We start from the raw sequence: 21,632 nt of genomic DNA on the forward strand, positions 1-21,632 counted from the left end.
AAGTTTAACGCAAGAGATTGTGAGATTTATGATATTTTAACAAACACAATTTACTGACAATTTCCATCTCCAGTGGACGAAACAAATTATATATTTTGTAGTACAAATCTATCATTGATCAAAAACTGATATTCAATTATTTAAAAATCATATGTAGTCAATATATGTAGTATTTATTTGTGAGTTTCGTTCTATAACTGTATTAAGTAACTGCTCTCTTAAAATGAAAGAGTTATTTCCCCTACTCAAAAAAGAGTTAAATTTTTTTAACTCAACCTGACTGAAATACATTCTTATTTTAGCGAAATTCTTGCTTTGCATTAACTCAAACTTGAGTGGTATTTATTAAGCAATATTTGAGTGCCTTTAGCTCAAACTTGAGTGATTTATTTATTATTTAATTGTGTGCGAGATATAAGCTGGAATTTCTACCGTTTTATTTTAAAAAGCAAACGATAATAAATCTAAATAAAATTGTTATGTTCTGTGATCTAAATAGATTATGTCTTCGTTTTTATTTTACGTTTAATTTTTTTTCTGGAGAATATGTCATTTAATATTTTGAATTACGATGAATTAAAACAACTTTTAGTTCACAGCGGTATTTCTGAAGAAGACGCTGTTTTACTTTTCAGTAAGTGGATATACTTTGTTGCTTTTATTTTGATAATACTTTCATTTTGAATGTGTTATATACACATTCCATTTAAATAAGCTGTTTTTCAGCGTCTTTTAACAAAATATACTATTCTTTTAAATTATTTGTCAAAAAAATTTATTAAAATTGAAAGTGTTAAGTGTGGATGATTATGAAATATTAAAAAAATTTGATTCCCTGCTAGAATCTTTGACAAAGCATGTGCGAACATAATTATATCTGATAAGAGTTTTAGAATTTTTTCAGATTTCATATGAAAGTTTTAACATTTTATTTTAATGCTAGGGTTGCTATTCATATTTCTGGCCTTGGCAACAGTAAGTGTTGCTAGGCGACCGCAGACGATTTTAATCGAAAGTTTGATATTTTTAAACACAAATTCAGCAGACGATTTACCATTATAGCTTCATTTGTGTTGTTGACAGTAAATTGAAAAGTTCTTCTCTTTCAAAAAAAAGGATTGAATCGTGAACATTTTCGTGCCATTATTTTTCATAAATTTCGACGTGGATTGTCAAGACATGAGTGCTTCGATGAACTTAATTCTTTATTCAGCGATAAAGCGCTATCCTACAGCACAGTAAAAAATTGGTTTAACGAATTTAATCGTGGTCGATGTTCGATCCAGGACGAATCCCATTATGTTACATAAAATGCCGTTGTTGTGCCAGAAAAGATCGATGCTGTGCGTGAACTGATAAAGCAAGATCGTCATGTGACATACCGTGAGATAGAGGCGTCTTTGGACATTAGTATGACTAGCATCAATAAAATATTGCATGAACATTTGAGCGTAAAAAAAATTTGTTCGCGTTGGATCCCGCATAATCTGACAAACGCTCAAAAAAAGGCTCGTGTCGATTGGTGCAAGGAAATGTTGGAAAAATACGTTCAAGGTACATCAAAGGCTGTGTATAACATCTACACAGGTGACGAATCATGGATCTATGCATATGAGCCGGAAACAAAACAGCAATCAACTGTATGGGTCTTCCAAGACGAGGCAAAACCAACAAAAGTTGTTCGAGGAAGAAGCACATCGAAACAAATGATTGCCTGTTTCTTCGGCATTAACGGTCATGTGGCAACAGTGGCGTTAGAGCAACGCAGGACGGTCAATTCTGAATGGTACACGACCATTTGTTTGCCAGAAGTCATCGGAGAAATTCGAAAAAAGCAGAAGAACAGGCGAATCATTCTTCATCATGACAATGCGAGCTCTCACACATCGACTCAAACAAAGGCATTTCTGACGGAGCGAAAGATCGAACTGATGGGTCATCCGCCGTACAGCCCTGATTTGGCACCCAATGACTTCTTCTTATTCCCACACATCAAAAATAAATTACGTGGACAACGATTTTCGACCCCCGAAGAAGCGGTTGATGCATTCAAAACGCATGTTTTGGAGTTACCTCCATCGGACTTTAAAAAGTGCTTTGAAAATTGGTTCGAACGCATGCAAAAGTGTATTGATCATCATGGAGAATATTTTGAAAAACAATAAAACCAATTTCGATCCTACATGTTTGTTTTTTCATTATTAGGCCAGAAATATAAATAGCAACCCTCGTATAATAAATTTATATCCATGTTTAGATTTCCTGATGTATAATTTTGGTACAAAACATTTCTGGATAATTAATTTCATATCATTCTATGCTTCTTTCATAAAAGATATTGACGAAATTATTGTTCATACAGTCTATAATTGCTGTTATTTAAATTGCTTTCTATTAATAAAGTTGACTGTCTTTAATTTACGAAAGTTCACATTTGCAACATCCATTCATTCAAATCAGAATCTTCAGGTGTTCAATGTATTTTATTGTAAATATATCATTCAAAGAAAAAGTGGAAAATATTATATTTAAAAAAATTAAGCAGCATTTTGAATTTTTCTGTTTTTATCCTGTTTTTATCTTTTATTTAATTGGAATTCAGAATTAATACTATCTTCTTATTTCATAAAGTATTTATCACATTATACAAACTATATTTCCTTTGTTGCTAGCATAAAAGTTCTTACCACTTCTCTTCAAATTCAATTTTCGAGGCAAAATTGAAAATGCAGAATTGATATTTAATTAAAAGTACAATGCTAATTAAAGTATTGGAAAGGGCAAATAAATTAGAATTTTGCAATAGTTATAGATTAATAGTAAAAAATAGGAGCAAAATTAAAAGTAATATTTATTATGAGATATAGTTCAATTTGAATTTATATACCTATATCCCAGCTGAAAATAAACTGTAGGTTATTCTACAGAACTGAAGTAATTTCGTAGTTTTTTTAGAGTTAACTGCAAATTTTCTGTATTGCAATCTTAACTGTAAAAACACTGCAGTTATTTTGCAGCAAATGCGAAGTAATTTCTCAGTAATTTGTTTCGAAAAAACTTTTAGCCATTGTCTACAAAATTACTGTAGTTTAAGAGAGATCACTTTAAAATCATAAAGTTAGAAAAAACTGAAACTTTAAATCCGTGGTCATTCTGCAGTAAATTTGAAGTAATTATGCTGTCATTGTTTCAGAAGTATTCTTTCTGATGAATCTGCAGAAAAACTGCAGTTACTTTGCATTGTTGTAAAATTGAAAGAGTTTGATGTCTTCAATCTTGCTTTCCTGGCTGGTATATTAAATTTTTATAATGTTTTTCTTTTTGATTATATATTAATTTCTTACAATTAGGTAAAAATTCTAAACATATATATTGATAACGGAAATAACATACACTATCTATATTCATAATAGTTAAAATCCATAAAATGCATACTTGATTTAATTGCAATTATTTATAATTCAGAAGCGATACAATTTAATTAGTTTAAAATATGCCTAAAATTAGGTATTTAAATGTTTCTGTATTTTAGTAATTTTATTAAAATTGTCGTTTTCATTAATTTTTATTATTTATTTCTTTTTGACTTAAGAAAACTATGTTTGAGCAAAATTTATGGTAAGAACAATATTAAAGTAAAGTCAAGTAGTTAATGTTAATTAGTTAATTTTTTTATTCGAATTCATACTAAGCTAGGATTAATGTAGAACAAAAATTATACTTATTTTTTTCTAATCAAAACAAATATATAGTTTGGATTTTAAACAAATTTATGTCAAAAGAGTTTGCAAAATTGAGTTTGAAAAAGGGTATTTAATCCAGATCTTTTAGCTTCTAACGTCTTCTTCAAAAATTTATTAATTTCACTTAGTTTCAGAAATTTGTCTTAAAAAAATTTAGGCAATTTAAAACAATATACCTTTTTTATTGCTTGAAAATAAAGCTTTATAAATTAAACGAATAAATTTGTTCGAAAAAAAATGACTCATAGTATTTTCAATTGAACTTAAATGAGCATAATATTTATTACACTGCTTACTTTAAAAATTCGTTTAGAGCTCCTTACTTTTAAAAATTAAACTTCAAAGAAAAATGACGTAACTTAGGGGAAAGAAAAAAAAACTCAAATTTACAGTGGTTAGGAATTTTTCATAAAAAAAAACCTCTTAAGTAATAATTCATTTAATTGTTGTTTTACCGTATACAATCGAAATAATTGGATATCCACAAAATGATGCTATTCAAACTGTTAACTCTGGAAAAAAAATTTCACCTTATTTGATTTAACAAATACAAACTTTATCCTCCCATACAAAGACCCAGCTCATGAAACTAATTAGTTCTTTGTAGCCGTCTTGACACAGGATTGTAGCCGAGAGGGTTAGTCGGTCAATCTCACGACAGACGGGATGCCAGTTCGAATCCCAGGATACACAGTGTCGATATGCTCACAGCGAAAACTTTCATTAGTACTATATTATCTAATTAGATGTTTAAATTCAACAAACGTTATGATAAAAAAAAATTCCTATCTAAGGCTTTCTCTATCAAAAGGATTTTTTTTTGAACGAAAACTATAGTATTTTCTATCGCTTACGATAGATGGCACCACTGAATACAAAAATTTCGAATATTAACAGTAAAAATTTTGACTGCAATTTACGAACTGAAATACTGAAAATCGCTCAAACACGAGTTAAAATCACTCAAGTTTGAGTGAAAACGATTCACTCAGGTAATACTGAAAATCACTCAAACTCGAGGGAAAATAACTCAAATTTGAGTGAAAATTTTTTCACTCAAATTGAGCTATTTCCATATAACTCTTTCACTTGAGTGATTTTAACTCAAGATGAGAACGCCGGTTTTATCTAGATGAAAGAGTTAAATAGCACTCAAGTTGAGTTATTTTCACTCGTTCATTTTAAGAGAGTATCAACTAAGATTTATTTACTATTTTCTGGTAAGAAATTAAAAAGAAAAACGTTTGGATTGCCGTATTTTAAAAGAATCATCAAAAGTCTTTCAAAATATGATGGTGAAAGTAACAAAAGAATTTATTTATTAACCTTAACCGTTTGTCCAATCACTACATAAAATAAACAAGCACATAAACCAAGTAATTATTATGATGTTCAAGGCTCATGGATCAAGATCTAAGATTATGGATCTAAGAATAAAATTTGAATTTCTGCATTAATTCAAGAATATGGTAATATTACTTTTATAAATGGGTTTATTTCTATATATTTTTTAAATTTCTTCATGCATTTAAACAATAAATAAATATTTTTGTATAGTTTAAATAAATTATTTTTTTGTGTGGTTAATGCAAATTAACATACGTTTTTTTTCATATAAATTCTTTTTGTTGTTGTTGTTGTTGTTTTTGCTATCTTTTTAACTAATCCTGTTGAACTACCATTATAAATATTCAATTATTCATAGTGGTTTCCAATGCCAAAATATTTATGATTGTTTTACTTATTACAGCAGAGTCATATTTCAGCTACGAATTCAGTTATTTTGAGTCAGGCTTATACTAGCATTTTTTTTCTACCATTACTTATTTTTGTAAATCTATACTAGTCTAATGTTTTCCTTTACTGAAGTTTGTAAACACAGGAATGTGTTATAGCAAACAAAATGCATTTCAAGAACTGTTTCTTTTCCGAGTGCTCAATTCGAGGAAAACATTACATAACTAAATACAAAGCAAGCTTTTCTCTGAAATCAGTGGATATTCAAGATTATAAAAAATATTAAATTAGAAAAGAATCTAGCGGTTTATTTATTAGTAAGTAAATTATTAAATCTGTGTATGAATAAAAGTCTCTGTATGAATGACGCATTCATTAAAAATGCAATACTTTAACTTCGTTAGGAAACAGTAAAATTCGATCCATTATATTTTCCTTACTATGAAAAGGTATTTTTGTCTGTCTCTTAGTTGAAATAGAATGATAAAGCACTTTCTTAATATGTTTCCTTAAAATGCGTCTTGGGTGTGGCAACAGAAGGAATATTTGTGCTAAGGTGTTTCCTAGCACTTCCATAAATTTATTTCCCATTTTAAAATAATGAAATGTAAGATGAAAAAATAGCATAATGAAATATTATTTTTAATACGTATAGAATTGAGAAATTTTGTAAATATTTGTAATAAAAATCTACGCAACAAAAATTTTGCTTGCATAATTTTTATAATAAAATTTATTCGTTACATTAAATTGTGAAAATACCCATAAATCCTGAATAAAATAAATTGTTCCACTTTTATTATTTTAGAAATTTAATTTTACTTGTATATTATTGTTAATGGTTATTAAATAAAGTCATTATGGAAGTGGATTAAATTTTTAATGCATCTTGAAGTTGAAAAGTCACACTGTCATTAAACAAAGGTTACTGTATTCTAGAACGTTTTTAAAGTTTTTATATTACGTTGGAATCAGAACGTTCAGAAATTATTTGCAAGTTAACGATTGCATTTAAATCTGTATATAAACCGGTTTTGAATAGAAACAGCTGTAAGGGGTAAAAAAATTTATTTTAAAAAACCTTCATTCAGGACTCAAAATAAACTTCTCTACCATTGGAGGTATTTTGAGTGTGCTTTCAGGTCAGTATAGTTTGAAACAGGCTTCATTTATTATGCAAATCAATCTGCTCTACCATTGGAGATAATTTACACATGTCCTAAGTTCAGCATGGTCGGGTAACAAATAACCACTTAAAGATGATATTTGAACAATGATAATATATATCTGAAGCGATGGCTAGAACTCTTGTTTCATCTCGCTCCTAAACTTATATTAGCATAAGATTCAAAGAAGACATTTATTAATAAAATTTTATATATTATTATAAACATATAAAGAAAAAATTTTACTAATTGAGTTTGTGGGATGGATAATGTATAAGTTGTTAATTTTACTTTGTTGTATTACCGGTATTTGAACAGCCTTCCTAATTCAGAGTTTAGGACTATCAGTGTTCAATTCTTTAACCTTGAAATTTTGAACCCAATCCAGAAGACAAGGAAACTTCTGGATCAAGCAATGGGACGAACTAGGCTTGGTGGAGGCTTATTTTATGAAACTAAACCGCATTTGGGTTTCAATGTGAGGAAAACCGCGAAAACCCCCAATGGTTTGTGCTGGGGATTATAGCTGGGGATTATACCCAAGGGGATTATAGCCCATGATCCGTCTACCACAATTTTATGTCAGAACTGTGGTTAGTGTGAACCCGGAGAAGAAATTGCATCAATCAGCTCATTCTGAAGCGAGCACTCATTATCAGGCTCATTACATAGAGATGGCTCATTGCATAGAAACAGGCTACCACATCAAATTACATGGAAATGGATATACTATAATTTCGGTTCGATAAACAAAACCTTTCAAAATTGCCTAAACACCAAATGAAGGTAGTGAAATAAATAGACAATCACGCGTAAATTGGTTTGATCAATAGGGACCGGGGAACAAGATAATAAAGAAAGGGACTTAAACAAGTGTGAGGGGATTTGGCTGGAATCCCATCGTATAAGAGACAAAATTAGAATAGACTTCCATTTATTGAGAAACCTTGAGATAGTTCCCTCTGAGCGTTAGTTCCTGCTATTTCTGAACTTTTAGCTGCAAGCTTTCCTGCATCAAAAAAAAAAAGGTTTTCTCCATGTAATTCAAAGGCAATACCGCAAAGCAGGTAAATTTGGGTATTTTTTCCCTAGGGGCTCAAAGCTTGGATTGGTTTGAAAGACCATTGACTATACTCTTCATTACCTAGGTTCACATATGTAGATAGCTTCCTAACTCCTTAAAAAGACGCTATATGAAAATTTGTATATTTATTCTCACTGAAACATTCGTAAACGTTTAAACTTTTTGATTATTCTAATAGATGCAGAATATGTAAGTTATTTAGATTTAATATTTTTTATTATTTAATATTTTTAAGCATTATACATTTCCGTTATTCTTAACATATTTATTTTTCTTTTGACTGAGTAGTTCTGTGATATGTCTGAAACATTTGAATAATATTTACTTGGTACGTGTGGCAAAATTTATGGTGTAGTAGTCAAGAGAAATCTCATAGTATTATGAATATTGAATTTTATATCCATTTAGATAATATTTTTATGCGTATCTTAATGAATTGTTTTTATCAAGGTACATACATAAATTCAATAACTTTAAATTTTTGTGTTTTTTTTAATCTATAATTCTAACATTTTACTCCATGGAATATTTTTTTATAATTAATATTAGATTATTTTTGATAAATATTTATTTTGCTTGTTTTTTATTTTTTATTTTATTTAAACGACTTAAAACTCCTCATGCACCACAAAGTATAGTATGAGGCTTACAGTTGTAAGTAGAAAACAAAAAGAAGAAAAATTTACAAATTTACATTAAAAACAAAATTCCGCAAGGCCGTTTTAGCTCCTTTGGCAGTATAATTCAAATTTTGTTTGTCTTATTATGACCTATGGCAGTAAAATAGAAATTCTGAACTGTGAAATATTTTTTTTTGCTATATTCTTCAAAATATTACGTTCTGTTGATGAAGATTAGTGATAAATAATTTTTACAAAAAGAAAAAAAAATTTAAATCTTTGATTAAAATTCTAAATTTGCAGAGCGATGGCAGATCGGTTAATATCATGATTTTTGACATATCTTTCGTGTTCTTTATGTCGAAGTTCAGGGGCATGTTCGGAGAATGCTCAACTAGCCTGGTTTATCTGGCACCGGCATAATTTAAGGTTCTTTGAAATAAGCATACACAAATTCATTCTGCTTTTCTTATTATTCAAAATGTATTTTTAATTAGCGCAAAAGTATTTTCACTGCATTTATAATGAGCGCTAAAATTATAAATCTGCATCAAAAATACTGGTGTCCTTTCCTATCGTGATTGACCCAATGCAGAATCGAAGCAACATTAGCAAATAACTGAAATTATAAATTAACTACGACAGTTTGCAAAATGAATAGAGTTTAATATACTACTTGTCTAAATTTTTGGGTTCTTTTGATAGGTAAACAAAAAAAAAATAGGAGAGCAACCAGCCTCATTTTTTGAAAAAATAAGGAAAATGTGTTTTGGTATAAAATAACAAAAGATATAATTGAAAATGCAAATATCCTCGAAAAAAGTACTTTATTATAATAATTTTAAAAAATTCTTCTCTTCAGATCGAAGAAGAAAAAATCAATAGATTACTTCTTGTAATCTTTTGGGGGAGTAATCTGATGAAAAACGCAAAATTTTGAAAGGAACAATCGATAAATATGTTTTTTATTCCTGCATAAAATTGCACTTGTTTTTCATTTTGGTACTAAAATCAAGAAACATATTGCGGCTGAGTTTTTCTTTTTTTAAAAATAATAATAACTCTAAAAATCAATGAAAAGTAAACAACTAATTCTTCGATTAGAATCAAAAATAAATTTATTTCTTTAAACCAACAGTTATAACCGTAGAATTTTATTGATTTTTTTAATAAAATTATAAGTAATCTTAGTTTTTCTTTCTCAATTGTATAGCGCGGGACAGAATTCTTTTTATGCTATTACTTCTTTAAGATGAAAAAAGCCTAAATAACTGCATAATATATCACAGTTTAATTATTTTATTTATTAAAGATATCTCAAAATTTTTTGCAAGATTAAATAAAGTACTGACAGTTAAGGACTTATAAAAATTCTGTATTAGACGAAAGAACAACACATTCCATTGCTGAAAAATACATTGAAAATTATAGACGTTTGGCTGCTATAGTTTGCAAATTTTGGACCATATATAGTCGAAATATTGATTTAACGTCGTCGCATTTAAAGAAACTGAAGAAAAATTCAAGAAGACTTGGAAAAAATGTACACTGGACGTCCAATACACATGCTTTAAGGTGTGTACAGGCCATCGTGAGGTTTCAACTAGACCGTGCTATATACTATACGTCCCGTGAAAACCCAATTACTGAACGAGGTATGTTCTGGTCATGTATCTCTCGTTTCGGTATCCACAATTCAACCCCTAGATCATGTGATTTACCACCGCTGGATTTCTTTCTGTGGGGTAATTTAAAGTAAAAATCTACGTCAACAAGCCTACAACATCTCTTAGCAATAAGGAAAGATATTCAACTCCGTAGTAATTAAATTCTACCACATTTATCAAAATAGTAATGGAAAATTTCGATGAATGATTGCATATGTGCCAGCAAAAACTGTTGGTGATAAACATACTGTGCTATTACATGCATTTCCCTGCCCTATGCCTTTAATTTTTGAATAATAAATATTTATTGTTGCTGTTGTTGTTAATTTACGTCGCACTGGAGCTGCACATTGGGCTATTGGCGACGGTCTGGGAAACATCCCGGAGGATAATCCGAAGACATGCCATTACAATTTTGATCCTCTGTGGAGGGGATGGCACCCCCGCTTCGGCAGCCCGACGACCTGCGCGCGAAGTCGAGCACTTTACGGTAGCACAGTTTAACGAGGACCAATATCGCACACCCTCGGTCCCTACGCAGACTGATCCAAATGGTCACCCACTCGCACACTGACCGCAGCCAGTGATGCTTGACATCGGTGATCTGCTGGGAACCGTGTCTTAACGATCAGTCCACTGCGGGACAATAAATATTTATATCATGGCGAAAAAAACTATATTTTCTATTGAATTCGAATCTTACGTAAGTTTTGGGACACGCATTATAAATTAAATATTTTTCATACTTTTGTCTACTAGTTTTTTGAAACAAGTTTAGCTAAGAGACTGTGGGCACACTTTTCTGGGTAAAACAGATAAATTTGAATACCAAGAACTTAATACTATATTTTTGATACTGCCAAGCATATGTTCTTCGGATTTGTTATTTTACTTAAACCATATTTATTTATTTTTTTACAAAATTTGGTTATTCTACTCGTTTCTTACCGATTTTGCGGTTTAAAATATAAAATAACACTCTAGTCTACAATTCCTAATAACTTCTTTCAACTGAAGTCATAATAACTTCACCTTCCCAAAATTCTACAAATCAAGAACTTTTTTTGGTTTTCTCAGAGCAATTAATAAAGACTAACTTGCTTTTAAAAATCATTTCTTGGGTTTAATGCGTATGATAATTTATTCATTTTCTTACCATTCTTACATTTTGCGCAACAGTCGAGTTCATTTTACCCTTATTTTATTTTCCCATGTCGCTATTTTTTTAACTTTGAAATAGTTTCATTTACTGTTTTCTCCAATTTCTTAAAACAAGCCAAGGAGGATCTGGAGATACAGCAGAGGATTCATATGAGGTGTACCGGGTTCGAATCTAAGCGATGACTGGTCGATTCGTATGCTGCTCCCGGTCAACATCGACCACAATGCATCACGCATGTAAATTGTAGGAGGGTCCTCTGTGGTTAATACAACATGGTCAAGATTTTCCCTGCTATTGTTCTTAACGTGGAAAATTATCGTAGTTTCTATATTTGTAATTAAGTTTATCGCAATGCTTAGTTCAGGATTCGTCTGAAAGGGACTCAAAATTACATGACTACTACTGAGTTGAACATTGAGAGGCGTTTACCTGAAAATAATCGGCTTGTTTAATGCAGTGGATAAGATAAAATAAAACATTTAACAACAAATTACACAATTAAAGAACTGTGAAGTTTTTTAAGAGATACTGTTACTTTTAAATTACATTAAGTAAGCTGATTATAACTCAAGAAAAGAACTTTTTTATGCTTTACAATTTTCCTCAGATTTAATAAAAAGTAAAATGCCTCAAAATATATTCGAAATGTTTTGTTGTATAAACTGTGTTGTTCCGAAGAGAATTTCAATCATCTACCAGAAAGTATTTTACTCACAAGGCACGTTTATCCGGAAAAAAACGAAAAAAATATATAAAGAAAATTAGGTGAAAGCATTGTTTATGTTTAAAAAACAGCACAATTACTACGAAGTCATGTTAAAACATGACAATCCCAGCGTGTTACAAATACAAAAGAGTACGAAAAACAAAATGATAATGGTAACACGTGCTTTGGTGAAAGGTTGAGAAATACCCATTTTTTAAACAAAACCATATTGATAATGTCCCTCTTTTGACAGTGACTGTTCCCAAAATCGCATACATTTCTCCACAAAACCTAAGACATTTGGGAAGCCATACGTTTCTGAATTATTTCTTTGCAGTCGTAAAAATAGAAGCCTGCAGCCGTTAAAACAGTATCACAGCGGAAAAAAAAGTAACATTATCACCAATGCAATGCTCAAAACCTTAGAGCAGTTATTGTTACGATCCAGAACTTCCATTTATTTTATTATTATGACATATTACAGTTATTTCATTTTTATTTTTGTTTATTAAGTTCCATGCTATTTGAAACTGTTCCATTATATGCTGGGGCATTCTCTTATAATTTTTGCTTTCCTTTAAAATTATATATTAATCTCGATTTACCGTGCAAAAAACGTCACTGGCATTATAATGTGTCGCTGTAAATTTTCATTTGAGAGAGGGAACGGCGTTTTCTATTCATTTAGAATAGTTTTGAATAAAAATGCGTTTATTCATGTTTGAAACAACTCCCATATCCCATGAATTTGCAATTTATGTTGATGATATGATACTGCACATTTTTGCTCTGAAATTTATCACCATTAAATTTTACATTTATGGCATATATTTTATCTACTTCATGTCCTGAGCATTTTATTTTGCTTGAAATTCAGCATTTGCTCTGATTTGTAATATTTTGTAACCTGATGAATATACCAAATTAATTTCAGTGAATATATATTTTAATATGAAATGTTTACTTTTTGCTCAAATATTTAATTATATATTATCCCACAATCAATACTATTATTTAGATGCTGAATTTTATTTTAAGAAAAGACAGAAACGTAATGAAAATAATTCTTTCAAATTGTTAGTCCTATAATGCGTATATGACAGAAACATTATAAATCCATTAAGCTATCGAAAAATGTCATTATTTTCAGCTAAAATTTAACTGAAATACATTAAAAATGGATCATTTTTTTAAAAAAAAATGTGTTGTAATATTTGTTCTTGTTAATAATATGCAAAATGGCTCTAACAAAACTATTCAGAAACATATAATACTTAAATTTGTTATATTAATGTCTTATAATTTTGCTTTATTGATAGAACCAACCAGTATAAATGATGTTGGTTAAAATGTGAGCATCGACTTACAAATTAATTGTACAACTTATAAAAAGTAGTTTTGAATAGTTTCTTTTTCCGCGATAACTGGCAGAGTTGGTTTAGATGTTATATTGCTTACTACATTATTTAAATAAAAAGTAAAGTGAAGAGCATCTTTTTAACCGTAAAATATTTTAATTTAATAAAATCGTGTCAATATGGTAATAAATTAATCAAAAATAATTGCATTATTGCCCTTTTGTATTAAAATATTTATAGTTTATTTAGACATTTAATTATCCTCGATTTATTTTAAGAAGGATCACAAAACTTAATGCAAGTAATTTAAGTCGAATTGTTAGTTCTAAAGTACATCTATAGCAGAAATAGTATAATTCGATTAAGCAAACGAAAAGAAAATGTCTAAATCATTGGAAAATTTCTAATTCATTCTAAATTTTTGGATTCTTCATTTTAAATTTCTAATTCATCCCATCTAATCTATTGGAAAGATCTGTATCGAATTGAAAATTTCAATATAGATCTTCCCAATAGATTAGGTGTGAAACAAAAGGCAGAAGAGTTAGGACTTTAAATAATTATTATTGATTACTTATCATTTACTTTAGAGATTTACTTTGATACCTTTATTTACTTTGATACCTATAGGGAACATATATTTTAATTTAGTTAGCTCTTATTAAAATTAAAGCAACACGACCTTTTGAAAGAAAGAATCCTACGAGATATCCCGCAAATTTTTCAGCTCGAAAAGTGAATTTCATTTCTAATGAAAAACTTTCAAAAATAAATCTTCATTTTAGAGCATATCTTTTGCTAGACGTATATGATTAGTTCTCTACCAAATCATCCATGGCATCTTATTATTTATTTACAGTTCCTCCAAGCATAACTCCCTTCAGCTTTCCCAAAAACCCTCAGGAAGGTATGCGGGCAAGTGTCTCGTGTAGTGTCCCAACTGGTGATGCTCCCATTCGAATATCCTGGCTGAAGGATGGAATTCCCCTATCCCTGGAGACTGGAATATCTCTTGAAATGATAGATGACTTCGTATCCACTCTCATCTTCAAGTCCCTTCGTCAAGAACACAGTGGCACATATACCTGCGTGGCATATAATGACGCTGCCACTGTCAATTATTCAGTTCCATTGTCTGTGAACGGTGAGTTGCACCTTTCGATTTGATTAAATAGTCTGGATGAATTAAGAACTTTAACAGCAAAATGGTTATTTTTTTGTCTATATTAACACATTTCTGTGATCAGAAAAAATAATTATTTAAATTGTTGAATAGTTTTCTTAAAAACTCACTTACACAGGGGGAAAAAATTTTATGTTGCGTGGGATTTTTTAACAGATCTTAGATACTTTTGTATCGCTGATATCAAATCTGTAATCGGTCTCTCCCGAAATAAAACAGTTTTTATTCTAAAAGGCATTAATCCATTTTTTGTCGAAATGTTCAAGTTTAAAAACGTTATATATTACAGAGAGTCACTAAAATGTCGCGACATACTTCTATAGGAGTTACGGAATATCATCTGGATTGAAATTGCATTAGAAACCATACCCGAAAGTGTCGCAATACGCCTCTAGTGGCGTATCTCTATTATGTTACAACTATTTCCCATTGAGCCTCTGAGGTCATAATAGGTACGCTCTGAGGTCATAATAGGTTCCCTAGCCGTGTAGGAAGGTATTTCCGGGCATGGTTCCCTATGCAATTCCATATCTGATGAAGTGTCTTAAAATATGCCAATATGCCATTACATTTATACGGCGCTGCTATTGGTCACGTTTAAGAGCTTCCACAGTTTGACAAAAAATGGACTAAAAATGTCTCTTTTTTTTTTAAGAAACAAACACTGCAGCTTTAGGAGCAAGACTAATTTTAGATCTGAAATCTCCACACCCGAATTCGAGGAGATCAAGTATTTATATTAACAAAAATTTGTTGTCCATAATTATCCTTTTTAGTTAAAATAAAATGTAATATTTTCTGATGATAGTGTTAATTTTAATATAAGTCGTATCTGCGTGTCATCTATGATAACTTTATTAGACATTGGTGCAATTTTATTAGTCTTAAGATGAGTAATACAAAAGAAATACTCAAAGCTATAAATACTTCTAAATTCGTGGTGAAAAATCGGATATGAAATTATTTTAGTATTAAAAATGTACTCAAAAGCTGTGATACTATTCTGCCCTCAAAACGAGGCTTTTTGGAAGCAACCTACTTAAATTTACGTTATCAGTTTAAATTATTTTAAACAGTCCACTCATTGACAAATTTACTTTGAAATTAAAATAATTTGCTTAATATCATCATGCATTGCCAATTTTCAATAATGGAAAACTTAAAATGGAAATACCGCATGAATATATTCTTTGGATTTCTTCTTACTTTTTTGTTAAGTTCCAATCGACTATAATTTATTTTAAGTTAATTTCCTTTTAAAGCATTTTTCTTGCCTGTTAAAGTTTTAACTAATTTATATTAAAAAGAACGATAAATATTTCAACAAGAATTTATCTATTTGATTTTTATTATATTGAAAATTTAGGAATTCATGAATCTTGTTCGCTAGTTTGAATACAAAAATGTTCTAACTGCAATTAAAGGAACTTAAAAGTTAAATCGATAATCTACTTTGATTTAACGCATTCGATTAACGTTTCATTAAATATTAACCACTTCTTTAAGCTAGTTTTTAAAAATAATACACTGTTTCGTTTGATGTCAAAAATTAAGCTGAACGGAAGAAAAATTTTATGTTTCTTTGATGTTAATAATTTTCATTTGAAGTGTGTCGATAAATTCTTGTATGTTCAAATGAAAGATTTTTTAATCAAAAGGTAAGTATAAATTACCTGTTAGAAGTCCTAAAAAATAAGTTAACTATAAGTTGCTTTTATCTAGAGTTGTAATATGTTCGTTAGTTTTTGGTAGTCATTTTAATTTTTGATTAGTTAAAATTTTGTTATCTATTTATTCAACGAAATTCATTTTAAGTTTATTATAGCAAAATACAAGAGTCAAAATTTTAATGCTCAAAAGTTTAAAAATAATAAATTTTTGATCCATGCTCTTAAGATAAATATTAGCAAAGTTTTATTCATCACATTTATTTTCAAGCAGCTTTTAGTGGTCCTAAATGTCATGCGTTTGTTGTATAAACTATTACGTATAAAAACAGAAATAAAAATGAAATGAAATTATTTTGACAAATACATTTTTCAAAAAAAATAATAATAATAATAAATCCACAATCAATAAACCTATTAAGTAAGTATTGAGCCCTAGAGAAAGACTCGTGCCTGAGTTCATCTTCTTCGCACTAAACATTCTTTTTTCTGGAATGTAACCAGTTTAAAATAATTTTTAAAAAAAAGTCATTACTTCCACTTGAAGGGTTGAAAATAAAGCACGAAAATGAATAAAACTAGCCAAAATGAATATTTAAACTATTGATTTCGTTTATATGTATACAATTTTCAAAATCTTGATTACTTCTTGCAACAAACCTCATGTTAAAAATTATTTTCAAACCTTTTCAAGGAAAGGAAGTATCGTTGCTTCTGTATCAATACAATAAAAATTACAAAAATCAATACAATACAATAATGTTAAATATGTTACAATTACAATAAAGTTAAAATTATAAATATTGTCAAATAAGAAAAAAGAGAGGCAAGTTAATAAATGTATGATTCACAGAAATTTTATTGAGATGTAATGAAATAAGACCTTTGTAGAAAATGCATTTATCAACACGACAAACATATTCAAAGTTGTAATAAAAGCTAAATTTATAATTTTTCCAACAATTTAAAAATATTTATTTATTAGTGAGACAGGAAAGTAATGTCATTTCGGTGCATTAAATATCCGTTAGTCTTAAAAACCAATTCATTTTTTTCCGATTCATTCCGATTCATTTTCAATCCGGTATTTAAAGGTTGTTGCCAACGAGGGTGAATACATTATTGGTTAGAAATAAAATCTTCATAGCAAATATCAAATGCACCAAAACGACATTAATTTCGGGTCCCTCTAATATTAAAGCAAACCGTTTTCAAATTAAATTTTCAAAATAATGTATTTTAAATATAGCACCTCCAAGATGGAAAGTGGAACCTGTTGACCAGTTTGTGCCAGTAGGTGGAACCGTAACCTTAGACTGTACTGCTGATGGGAGACCCGAACCTAGAGTGATATGGAAAAAAATGGACGGTATGCCTTCATTGTTATTATTACCCAACATAATTGTTTTATTTTTCATAATGCTCTTTTTTCCGATTTTTGGTTTTTTGCATTTAAATCTCACGTGATTGACTTATTTTGCTTTTTTAAAAGTTTTTTGAAAATTTTACTCGTTGAATAATAGCTCAAATCTACTTAAACAAAAAAAAGAAGTTAACATCATCAACTTTACTAATTAAAACATTATTTTAAAACTAGTACACGTTGGGCATATTCCTTCTGTCATCAAAAAGTGAACCAAATCAAGAAGAACAACGCTATTGAAATAAGGAAGATGGGCTTTAAGGCCCAGTATTTCAAATTGAACGAAAGTGAAGTACCCCACTATTCATTTAAAGCGTCTAGTTGATCAGAGATTCTGAATTTGAAATGATGGTTTCAGCTGCAAAACCACAAGAACCTATGAGAAACATAACTTACAATCTACTCTATAAAAAATTCCGGGTCAAACTACGGCCCTTTCTAGTGATATTTATTGCAATATCATTAAATCACAATTACTTGCTTCTGTAATAATTGAATTTGCTTTCATTTTTTTTGTGAAACTTTTAGATGCATGTTAAATTTTCAAGATTTTATTAATAATAAAACAAGTTGTCTTTATCATTGCAGTAGGATATCCAATCAATCAGTATTAAAATAGGTTATTTGAATCAGTAAAATTCTTATATCTCTTCCATAAAATTCAGCGAGCTGGATTTATAAGCAAAATAAAAAGTATAAAATAAGCATTCAATAAGTTTTCTTGGGCAAAATATTGTTTTTACTGTACGGTTATTTTCCGATGAATGATTTTATGAGAAATACAAATGGGGCGGCAAAAGAAGTTCTGAAATAAATTGAATTCTTTAAATCTATTATATCGATGAAGGAGCAATCCTTGGAAACGATATTTTGTTTTCATTTATTACAAAACAAGATTAATAATTCTATATATTTTAAAATTAATTTGCTTGAAACTTTATTCATAAAAATTTAACTTACAATTTAATATTAATAAAACAAGAGAATAGAGTCTTGGAATTATTTAGAACATAAAAAATAAGTTTGAAGAAATACATTTTCTTATTATGTTTTCATATTTATGATCAAGAAATTCATAATTGGTAATGTATTTATGTAAATTATATAGCATACTATATTTGAACTTAGTAATAAGTTTTAAATAAATTTTGCCTAATATTTCACCAAAATTTCATAAAACCTTTCAATAGAATTACACAACACTTAATACATTTTTTAGAATTTGTTGAGTAATTTTCAGCATTTAAAGATTAAAACTAAATTCATATTTTTATTTTTATTAAAATATCAAATGTTATAACTCAAAATCGAAGCGTTCAAGGGGAATGCATTTTCAAAATCCTTAAGAAAATATCATCTTATTTTTTAAAGAAATGTAAAATAAACAGCAGGATTTTCCTTAACAATTAAACTGCAATTGTTATGCATACAAAATATTTTTACTGATTTTAACTATTAGAATATACGTTTTTCTTCAATATATTAAAGCATTTAATTAAGTAATGAAATATAGAAATTACTGTGAAATATTTGCAATAAAATCTAATTTTAAATGCGCCTCAATTAATGTGGAAACGTCCTGTATTTATTGGTAAATAAACCTTCAGCAAACATCTGTCTTCGTGGAGGAGTCTGAAGATTTAAAATCTTGTGATTTTCAAATCAACAGCATATTTCTAGTAAAATTTACGGCATTTCGTATACTGTTAGAAATTTCTCGGAAAAAATGGTTAAATAACAATTTATTGAATGGTTATTTTACCATATTTAATCAAAACTGTCAAATAACCATAAATAAAATGGTAATCAAACTGTTAAGTTCGAGAAAGACTGTTTATTAACTTCTTTCACTTAATACGGTTAAACAACCAGAATTTTATCGCACCAGCTAGAACCACCTAATGAAGCTACTTAGTTCTTTGCAACTGCGTACATATCATAGTCGAGCGGGCTTATCTGTCCTAGTGTTGACACCACAATATTTCCTCCCTTGCCTTCAACACATGAAGAATTTCCAGTGTCCGGCACTCTCCAATGACCATTACCTTACGAAAAGCCAAGTTCCTATGTCTAGTAAAATAATAAATTTTTATTACGTTTTTGAATAATGCTAGTTGTAAATGAGTAAAAAACGGTCTAGTTTTGTATTCATGGTTTTATAACCATCCTTCTTGAAAATTATTTCAAAACCATAAGAGAAAAAAATGTTCTTTACCGTAGACTTTACGGTTAATCGGATGTACAGACAGCTCCCAATTATTTTACCATAATTTTTGAAAGAAAATTTTAACAGTGTAATGGCCGCCGTAATGATATTTGATATACTATAGTTTTAATAGTAATAATTGCAATAAAACAGCAGAATCCTACTGAATAAATAAATATTATTGCAAAATTGGACGCGGAACTGTAAAAATGGATTTTATGGTAAAACCTCTCTATACCGCAATTCAGTCCGGAATTTTCAACAGTATACTTCAAAAGAAAATATTTTTTTACTATTTTGCTTGATATTTTCCCCTGCACGAGAAAAAATACATTAAGAATAAAACATATACGTAAATGATGTTTTGTCATCCTGTAATTTTATGTAACAGGCAGATTGTGATAACCCTTGCAATCAACTATCAAACAGTCTACTCTAGTTAGTACTTAAAAAATAAATTAATGGTTAATATATCTCATTCTTTCACTGAATGTGTACAGACAAATTCACTGCATCTATCTCACTTTTGCAGACGACCGAGGAGATTACCGTACAGTCATCAGTGGATCCCATATTCAGACATTGGTTAATGGCTCACTAGTAATCAGAGATATTGAGCAAGATGATGATGGCCGGTACATGTGTGAAGCAAGTAATGGAGTTGGAACGCCTTTAAGCACTGTTGTTAAACTAACTGTTCATGGTGAGTTAGTATCAATATCTATGAGAATTTTAGCTTTGTTGATTTCAATATATTTTATATATATTGAAACAAAACAAAGCATAATTATATTTTTAACAATTTTTACCCAAGTTGCATTGGTGTAATGCACCAGAGCCAAATTTAATATTTAACTATACATTACTTAAAAATTCAATATTGTTATTCAGTATTCTCATATGGAAGCTTACAAAAAATTAAGAAACATATGATTGATAAAAACTACGTAGAAAAAGTAATGCTGGTAAAATTACCATATTGTAAGGATATTTCTGGTTGAAAAAATCGAAATTCTAATAATAAAAGCCAAAATATTCGAGATTTAAATCGTTCATATAGTAGTTTTTCAGTTCATATAGATAATGGTTTACCAAAAAATCTGGTTCTCAAAATCTACTTATACAGACATTATTCTACATATTTAGTAGAAAAAATACAAAACTGAAAAGTAAACTTAACCGAATAAATGAATTTTATGCAAAATTCTAAGGTATCATGATAAAAATACCAAACTTTACCGCATTCACCAAATTGTATTACATGTTATAAAAGCGATACTTTATCGATTTAGCGAAATCTTAACTAAAGCGTTTCGGTAAAAATTAGGGAGCTTTTTGGTTTTCTTATAGAACCAGAAAAGCAGAAAATTTTACAATATTCTGTTAGCTTTGACAGTACATTTTTACAGTACATTTTAGTGTTTGTCCCTTGTTTCATAATAACGCGTTTATGATAGGAAAAGACGTTCGCGATGCATTGATGAAGTTTTTGCCATGCTATGACAAACCCTCATATTGGCCCAATATACTTACAAATTAATAAAAGGGTTTATAAAATTTATTAATATAACTCTAATTACAGTGGTTACAGTGTTTTATTAAATTATTTTGAAAACCTGGCATTAATTCTTTAATATGCCACAATTTCATATAAAAAATTGAACAAGACATACCCGCTGTAAGAAGCACGTATCAATGATGTGCACAGGCAGGAAACTTTTTATTAAACTGCATAAGAATGAGTGAATTTTTGCTTTCGATATTTTCTTGATTTCAAATAGAAACTTGATTATACAAGCTTTACGTATCACGAAATGTATTGATAATTTTTTGCATAGTTTGTATAATAATATAATAATTGACATATATATCTATATTTTTATTTATGACCTAATAATTAGTACGTTTAA

The 21,632-nt window shown here is 29.2% G+C and overlaps 1 protein-coding gene across 1 annotated transcript in view; it reads left to right on the plus strand.

Annotated features, from left to right (window-relative positions):
- Window positions 1-21,632, plus strand: part of LOC107452989 (cell adhesion molecule Dscam1-like) — a 262,770-nt gene that overhangs the window by 165,842 nt on the left and 75,296 nt on the right. Inside the window, exons 11-13 of the mRNA XM_016069635.3 lie at window positions 14,103-14,387; window positions 17,343-17,462; window positions 20,255-20,425. Coding sequence (XP_015925121.1) covers window positions 14,103-14,387; window positions 17,343-17,462; window positions 20,255-20,425 — 576 coding nt within the window. The remainder of the gene's footprint in view (window positions 1-14,102; window positions 14,388-17,342; window positions 17,463-20,254; window positions 20,426-21,632) is intronic.

Source organism: Parasteatoda tepidariorum, chromosome 8 (genome assembly GCF_043381705.1).
Source record: "Parasteatoda tepidariorum isolate YZ-2023 chromosome 8, CAS_Ptep_4.0, whole genome shotgun sequence".
In the NCBI taxonomy this organism is placed as follows: Eukaryota; Metazoa; Arthropoda; class Arachnida; order Araneae; family Theridiidae; genus Parasteatoda; species Parasteatoda tepidariorum.